The following is an 8,833-nucleotide window of genomic DNA, read 5'->3' on the forward strand; positions in this document are numbered from 1 at the left end:
ATATATTAAACAGCACAGTTCTAACGAGTCGAGTGCGTTTCAAGTCGAATAATTACCAGCTATATTTACAAGTTTGATTCAATTTTACGAAATAATATAGAATATAAACTCTCCCTCATTGCTACAGTCACCATTTCACTTTTATAAGTTTCCCAAAATGTGCATAATATTCCAACCTCTGGATATGTGTCGTCCGTATGTCAGGAATCGTTTAACAATAATTTTTAACAAATTTATCAACTCAAGTTTAAAATGAGCAAATATAATTAATTTGCTGTGATTAACAGAAACTTTTTAAATGAATGGCTTTGCTTTGTGGTATTGTTCATAATATCTTTAAAGGCGATGCATAATTTCGACGTGCAGATTTCCTAACGTCTAATAATTCTGTTGTTTTTTCTTAAAGGTACGTTGCCTGTGACAAAATTCAATCCATTGAGGTCCCAACGTTTGAAGGATTTCAAACGAAAATGTAAAGATTAGAAAGTTTACTAATAAATAAAGCTAATTGTGTGACTGATTCATCTCTTGAAACATGCCTTGTGCGATAAGTTTGGTCCAATTTAAAGGATTTCAACGTTTCTAGGTGGTATATAATAGAGTGAGTTATTGATGTAAGCAGGTAAGTCCTTGTACAAATAAATTGTTTAATACCTGTGTAAGAAACATGGACATGACTGCAAATGATGCAGCTCCTGATGGCATCTGCCATCTACAACTCCAACCAATAGCAGCTGTAAAATTACCCCATCCCCACCCCAACCGACCCCCTGTTCAAACTGTATACTAATTAACATTTAAGAAGTAAATTGTAATCCATTGTCTTCTTTGTTTCTCTCCAAAAGTGTATGCCTAAGCCAGGACTTTTCTTTCAACCTCAGTATTACCGAAACAACAGTTGTAGATTCGTTAATGGCATCAGGATTTGAATGCAATTCCGGAGACGTGATATCGCACATATGTTCACCATGTAAGCAGGGATTTTACGGCAAAACAACTGGAGGATGTCAACCATGTCCACCAGGTATAAGGCAATATATTTTTTAAGATTGATATGGGTGTGATTCAGTATCCAGTTGGCGCAGACGTCAACCGGGCATTGGACCGGTGTACGCGACCAATAATGAACATTATCACTGAGATTCACTGCATTAGCAGGATTGCGAAATGTCGCATCCATAATTATTTGGTAAGTTGCGTGCTCCCATGAAGCTGATATCGTGACGCGAAATGACGCTGCAAACTGTCATTTCACATGATTTATACGCATAGCTTTAAACGCAAACGATTTCATATTCGTAAAACTAGTTGTGGCCTTGACCTAAACATGCCGATGTACACAATTCAAAAATCAGAGTTACGACAATTGGTATCACATGTTTATTATGAATTAAAGTAAAATCAATAACAAAATATGTTATCATTTTATTGGGTTATCTCCGTTATGTACTAGTGATATAGTTAAAATGTTACTCCGGGATGGTAGCTAAGTCGAAAAGGGGAATGCTGCTACGTTGCACTCAACAAAAATGTATGGTTTTCCGATCGGAGAGTCTCACATTTCTCGCCAACGCTGTAACTTTCTTAACGACAACTCGACAGTTAGGGCAATGGACGCTGTTACCAAAGCTGTTATAAACAAAAGAACGATTAAGAATTTTAGTTTACTTTTTTTTTAATACAAAGTCAGTGTCGCAAACCTCTTCGTACGAAATTTTCCCAGTCAATAGTGGTAAAAGCTGAACTCATATCAGCCGTGCAGTACGACATATTTGAAATTGAAAAAAAGGTTATTAAAAAGAAAAACAGGAAGCTTCATAATGAACAAATGTCTAGTGAAGACGTTGCCACAATCCGTCCTTACCATATTCTACCCAAGACTGTAGTACATTCTACTCATAATGACAGAATTTCGGAGAAAATCTGCCTGTCTGTATCAGATGTTAAATGATATGTCAGGTGTGTTATTTACGAACAGAAGAGATGGTAGAACACAAGAAAATGGGTTTTCTATTTTAGAAGAAATACCATTGAGTCATCGCAGTTATATATCTTCTGTAACAATAATAATGTATGGAAAAAACCTTAGACCAACTAATTTTGATCTCATGTTAGACACACAGTTAGCCAGCTGGCTGTTATGAGGTTGCTCAATAACACGACATGTACCACGCTGTTCTACCATATTAAGTTCCTGCGAAGGAGTAGAACAGAAAAGCGATTCATAAATAGCTTGGACATAGATTTTCTTTTTGTTTCCACAGGAGGTTACTATCAAGACGATATTGCCAAAGTATCAAATATCCCAAACAAAGTAGAATGCAAGAAATGCAACGCGGGAACATACGTTCCCTTTGGTGAAGGAGTCAGCAGCGATGATTGCATCGTCTGTCCAGAAGGAACGAACAAAACTATACACGCAGGATTCAGAGCCTGCTTCTGTATGGATGGTTATGCCAGGACTGACCGTTTTAATGTGTGTCAGATTTGCGAAAATGATGTTCTGGATTGTTATGGAAAGGACTACAAGACATTAAGAAAGGGTTACTTTTGGAACTGGGAATATCCAGGAGCAAATCTCACTGAGTACAAAAGCTTTGTAGCCAACCTAATGACAGAATCGGCCAATTTCGATCCTTCAACAACGAAATACTCCGGAGACTTACCAAACATTCATTCTTGTCCGCGAAGCGAAAGCTGCATAAATAACAATACTGATATCGAAGGCACATGCGAAACTGGCTACGAGGGAATAATGTGTTCCAAATGTATCAGTAATTATTACATTGTTCTAGGCCAATGCTTGGAATGCCCCGAGTTAGTTTACAGTATCCTTGAAGTCATTGGCATCTTACTACTGGTTATATGTGTTTATGTACTACTTGTTTGGCAATACAAAAAACAGAAAAGCAAGGTTCTCCATAGTAAAAAGAGAGCTCTTATTGACATGTTTATCTCTAGGTTCAAAATAGTTCTTGGATTTTATCAAGTTGTTGGTGAATTTTTCACTTCCCTTCATGAGTTAAATTGGGCAGGAAACTTGTACGTCATTGGTGAATTTGTTGCATACATTGAATTGAACATCTTGCGAATATTCATTCGTCCTAATTGTTTTGTGAAAGATCTGAAGATAAACGCAAAACTTGAATTTATCATCGCAATGACATTCCTACTTTTAATCATGGTTGTACCTTTTGTAATATACCAAGCAAAGAAATGTTATTATCGCATTAGTTTTCCAGGGACTAAATCAAAGCTTCTAACGTACGTGTTGGCTATCTTGTTTCTGACTTACCCACCGATCTGTACCATAATTTTCCAGCTCTACCCACGCGCTTGCAAACGATTTTGCTGGGATGAAAACAGAAAATACTGTGTTGAAGTCCTTCGATCTGATTTTGCAATTGAATGCAAAACATTACAATTGTATCAAATCTTGGCTTTCGTTGCAACTGTGCTGTATGTGATTGCGTTTCCGTTTTGCCTGCTTTTCTTTTTGTGGAAAAAGCGATCTGAATTATCATATCATGAGCTCACCCTTAGCAGTCCAGTATCACGTGGAAACGATATCACTAATCCGGTCACTAATACTGACGATATCACCCATAGCAGTACTCCTATATGGCTTACTATACTGTGCGAGAATTACAAAGACAAATATTGGTTTTGGGAAATCCTCGAACTGATCCGAAAGGTTACACAAACCGTTTTGATAACATTGCTTGGCTGGGAAAGCAGAGTGACAGTTCTTCTAACCATCGGTATCTCGGTTCTGTTCTTGATTCTACATGCACGATACTTACCGATGAAGAGCTCATTTGAACAAAAACTTCAGGTAAATATTACGAAATATATTGCATACGTATGTTTCATTAATTACTGCATAAAATAAATAATTGTCACATAAAAGACAAATATCTTGATAACGTTAGAATCGTTAGTCCCCGGTTAATTAGAAATCCAACAATGTGTTTATTGATTATTTAACATACTTACTGCTTTTGCATTATTCAGTTATTCATAAATATTTCATATAATTTTAAATGTTAAAAATCCTTCTTAATCTAATGCTGAACAATTCCAGTAAACATATTCGCTTCCGTTCTTCTTCAGATGTTTGCTCTAACAGCGATCCTGATTAATGTTCTTATCGCTGCAATTGATCACGATGAATCCGAAGATGGTCTTACTGTGTTTTTAATACTTTTGAACCTTATAGTAATAGCTATTGTGTTTGGTAAGTTATAATTTAATCTATTGTAACTGAAAATAATTGAAATATTGAAACATTAAGTTCCTATCAAGATGGTAAGATCTTCGTGTCAATATGGTTAGCGATTTTACACAAAATGATAAATTGTTGAGTTAATAGATCAACAATTCGAAACAAAATGAAACATTCCTCAAATCTTAAAACTTAGATTCGCTCATAAATGTGCTGCCAAAATTCTCAATATATCAAATGATATCAACTTAACAATTTGCAACCAAATTTTATATTGATCCTTTTTTTATATAAAATATCGGGTAAATTTATCACATTGTTGCAAAAATGATGAGTTACGCTTGCGTCAGATTTGTTAACTTTATTATCACTTGACAATTGGTTTTAGAACTGAACATTTTATCGTAACCTTAACGTTTGTACTGGAGATATGGGTAAATTGCTGAGAATCTTTAGTTGTAAATTTTGAAAACAAATATATTTATCGTTCCATTAAAATAGTCTTCTGATTCCGGAATAAAGACACTCAGGGCCTCTCCAGTCGTTATGGCCTCACTTCCGAAAGTCGAAACAGTTAATGAAATCAACTTAAATTGAGCTGTAGTGCTACTTGTACGCTCACTTTGGACTATAAATATTTTAAGGTGTTTAAAGAAAGATATATATAGCGGAATTCCTACAAAAACGGAACAATATATCACGTTAACCATTTTCTTTCTCTTAAAACACAGGAGAACTGTTGATGGGCGTCTTCCATATTCTAGGAAAGCTACAAGTCCACAAAAAAGTTACGACTTGTGTAGTTAATGCGCTTCGGAGGGGGAAACGTCTTTTTAAGATCCGACCAAAACAAGTACCGTTGATTGACGATAAATGTAATATCCAGACAGAGGAAAAGTTAACGTAATTAAAGATTTCGTAACAATTGTGACTAGTTCGTTAACATTTTTGGTAAATCTTTAAATGTTATTGTTATTTTAATTCAACTGTTAAATAGTTCAACTAGGATAGAAAAAAAAATAATGAAAATGTGTTTGTGCTGTTAAGTCCTTAGTCGTAAAATAATGACAATTTTGACGAAAGTAATCATGAGAGATATTATTTTATTTTGTTTTCAAATGTGCATACAAAGATCACCATATTTACTTTAAAGTTATTGATTGTAATTCCAAATATCAAAACATAAGTAACACAGTCATTTAAGCGATTGAGAATATCGATGATTTGTCTAAAGTAATGTGAACATTGTAAAATATTTACCGTAATTTATTTTGCTGATTTAATGTAAATAATTACTATAATTCTTTCTGAAAGCATGAAAAATTAAAAGAAAATTTCGCATGAAAAATACCTTAAAATTATATTGAGACAATTGTGAAGTATTTACTAAATGCAATACGTGAAATGACTTGCAAGTAATGTCAAATACTCAATTTATTTTAACCAGACGATTTATCTCACTTCAATCATAAACGTGTTGCTTAATGGTATGCAAATTTAAATGTGATAAACAGCACAAGCTAAGGGTAACGTTGCACGAATTACTCTCAGTCTCTATTTACAACTTCTTACTTTAATTATACACATTTTTGATAACAATTATGTTAAATGATTAACAACCAGACATAGGTTTCTTTATATCCTAGTGCGACATATATAAACAGTCTCTGTCGCAAATTCTGAAAGCAAATATGCTGTTTTAAACTTATACCAGCGATAAGGCCTTTGCAGAATATGGCCATCTACACACGCAAAGCGTATTTACATTAAAACGTTTACATTTTACAATTTAATGCAATTGAATTCTTGATAATACATGAGTCATATCTATAATACTAATAAGCGGACGAGCTACTCTGGTCAACATACCATACTCTTTTCCAAAATCGTCTTCTCTTACAGATTCAATCTAGGTACTCTGCTATAAAACTCACTCAAATCGGCGCCTGCGGTGGTTTCTTTTTAGATTTCATGAAGTCCTTGGAAGGGTTTCCAAGACTTTTAGATACGAGTTGTTGTTAATTATTAAGATGTCTCCTCTGACTTATTCTTCACGAAACAATGACATCTTTAAAGTCGTGTCTGGGGAATTTCTGCTTGGAGCAACACATTTAATCATAGTAATGATAATGCGATGTAGAGATTCCAACTATGATTAAATTACAAAAGTATATTCCCACAACAAAAAATCTTCCCGCTCGATCTGTCAACATTAATTTTGTTAACCAAGGACGATAAAGTCGCTCGTCAATGTTAATGCGTATTACACAGAGATGGAAGCAAGTTGACGTGATTGCTTTAATACTACCTGTAGCAAAGTATTCAACACATGCGATCAGAAACCGCATTGCTCCATATATTCTCAACCGAATGCCGAACAGTCACATTTTTCTTTTCACAAGAATGATATTGTGTATCTGGAATTCATGGCGTAGCTAATAATAAAGTTTAATGAATTTAAACTTTTTTATGGTCGTTTCTTACTAAGTAAATGATGATGAGATATGATGAGATTTTAGCCAAGAGATATATATATATATATATATATAATAATAATAATAATATATATATGAATATATATATATAATAATATATGTATATATTTGTGAAAGATTCTGTAGCGTTGTGGTGTGTTATGTTATACCACAGGCGTTTACATGCAACTACGTTGTAGTATGTGTACAATGACGGACTCACTGCAATTGTGCCGAGGAATTATTAATCACAGACAGTAAACTAAGGAAAATTAGACAAAAGCGAGAGCTAGAAAAATTAATGTTGTACTTGAATATTAAGAAAACATGTCGAAAAAGTGATAACTGTTGGTCTTATGTACTTGCAAAAGCAAGACAAGCATGTTTCCCACCACGTTGGCAGTACATCCTGTTACATGTTTTTTTGCAGGCCTATTAAACGTTTTTTTTTTGAGGGGGGCGGGGAAAACTTAGTAAAGTTAAAACTGAAATAACAAATATTAACTGTTTGCGGACTAGCATTGTAAAATGCTATAAGAACAATCTGTAGCGATGCTGTACATGATGATAGGTTACTATGATACTGTGTAAATAAATAATTGCAAGATGTAGCGATACTGTGCATGACATTAGGCAACAATGAAAATGTGTAAATAAATTATTACAAGGCAGCCTTTTGTTTAAGATGCTATAATGATGGTAATGTAAATATTTTCAAGAGGTAGTACCAAACAATTAACTCAATAGTCTTTTTTCGTGTACTCATAATTTTTTGGCTGCATTTTGCCAACACTTATTGGCAACACCTTTTTTTCAAAGAGTTTCAAAGAAGTTTCAAAGAAATTAAGTTTTGGATGTCTTATTTACGATGATTTCAACATTAAAATGGCAAGTAAGAACTGAGACAGTATGTTATAATTATAGCAGGGTGTAACAAGAATTAACACCGAGCAACTACTAATACATGCCTCATTAGCCTAATATTTGAATATGTTTAACGAATCAACGTACGACTGCACAACCCAGTAACCATGCATAACTGAGCTGCGTGCGTTATGTGAGCATGTGAGTGTTGTTCTGAATAGTATTTGAGGTCAGGTAACCGGGTCACTATGAATATACTTTGTTGGAGGTAATGGGCGTGACTATAGCTTCATCGCTTACCATAGAGGTATAGCATAGTCTCCATAGTTGGATTCGTCCTTGAGTCTCCTAACGACTGTTCCCGTTATATTGTAGTATTACCGACCCTTGGTCATCCTCGACTTCTGCAGTGGTGAAACCGTGATAGTAAAAACCTGGCCAGAAATCAGACCACCTATTTCCAAACGCTGTAAATAATAATAAGTTTTACACAAACCTACTCCAAATCCGTGTCGTTATTTGATCTACCAACATTTACCTGATTCCGCTATGTTGCCGAACGTAGCAATCTAAGGGTGGCTGTTGGCGGCTATTACTAAAATCCAACCCACCAGTGACATTCTTCCTAAGTATCACAATTCAAGAATCACTATTTGATGCTTTGTAAATCCTTATTCTTGTTCTGTAGATAATCAGATGCAACTATAATTGTATTTTTTTTCTTGTTTCCATCCGTTAGATAGTTTACCTTCATGGTATAGGCGAGTACTGATAATTACACAGTATGTGGTAAATGCGCACATCGTGTGACCTGTTACTCTCAGAACAAATCGTTCAAGGATGTTCAATGCATAGTGGAATGTGTGTAACTATGTGATATTGTTGCAGTGGTTATAGAAATTTTAGAAGAATCTAGCAATGTTCAATATGTTAACCGCAGTGAACTTCAACCAATATAAATCAGAACGGTGGAGTTGAATCAAATGGCCATTCAAACACACTATCAGTAAAGTTCTATTCACAATTTGGTAAATATATTTTAAAGTCGTCAAGATTTCTGAGTGATTCATTGTATAGCTCAAATTGCTCTGATATTTAAAGGTGGGGGCGTTGGTTTACTTTTAGTAATAGGGGACTTTGATTTCAGTGGTTTTGCGTGTCACCCATTACTCACATGACTTTTCTGAGTGGTCACCTGATCGTAGATGTACCTGGCTGTGAACGGTATAGTGCGGCAAGCTATGACCGCAAGTGATGTACGTTGGTCAGT

General features: G+C 34.8%; 1 protein-coding gene across 15 annotated transcripts in view; it reads left to right on the top strand.

Moving 5' to 3' along the window:
- The window catches only part of LOC139982976 (uncharacterized), a 31,011-nt gene extending 24,273 nt beyond the window's left edge, over positions 1–6,738 (top strand). For 7 of the 15 annotated variants that reach the window (XM_071996265.1, XM_071996262.1, XM_071996263.1 and 4 more), the window contains 5 exons: positions 407–472; positions 846–1,024; positions 2,265–3,835; positions 4,114–4,237; positions 4,957–6,736. In XM_071996265.1, the coding sequence (XP_071852366.1) occupies positions 407–472; positions 846–1,024; positions 2,265–3,835; positions 4,114–4,237; positions 4,957–5,132 (2,116 nt within the window). In that variant the 3' untranslated portion in view covers positions 5,133–6,736. Of the gene's footprint in view, positions 1–406; positions 473–845; positions 1,025–2,264; positions 3,836–4,113; positions 4,238–4,956 lie in introns of all 15 variants that reach the window. The other 8 variants (XM_071996271.1, XM_071996272.1, XM_071996273.1 and 5 more) reach the window with 4 other exon arrangements.
- The last annotated feature ends 2,095 nt before the right edge of the window (positions 6,739–8,833 follow it).

This window comes from Apostichopus japonicus, chromosome 16 (genome assembly GCF_037975245.1).
Source record: "Apostichopus japonicus isolate 1M-3 chromosome 16, ASM3797524v1, whole genome shotgun sequence".
Classification (NCBI taxonomy): Eukaryota; Metazoa; Echinodermata; class Holothuroidea; order Aspidochirotida; family Stichopodidae; genus Apostichopus; species Apostichopus japonicus.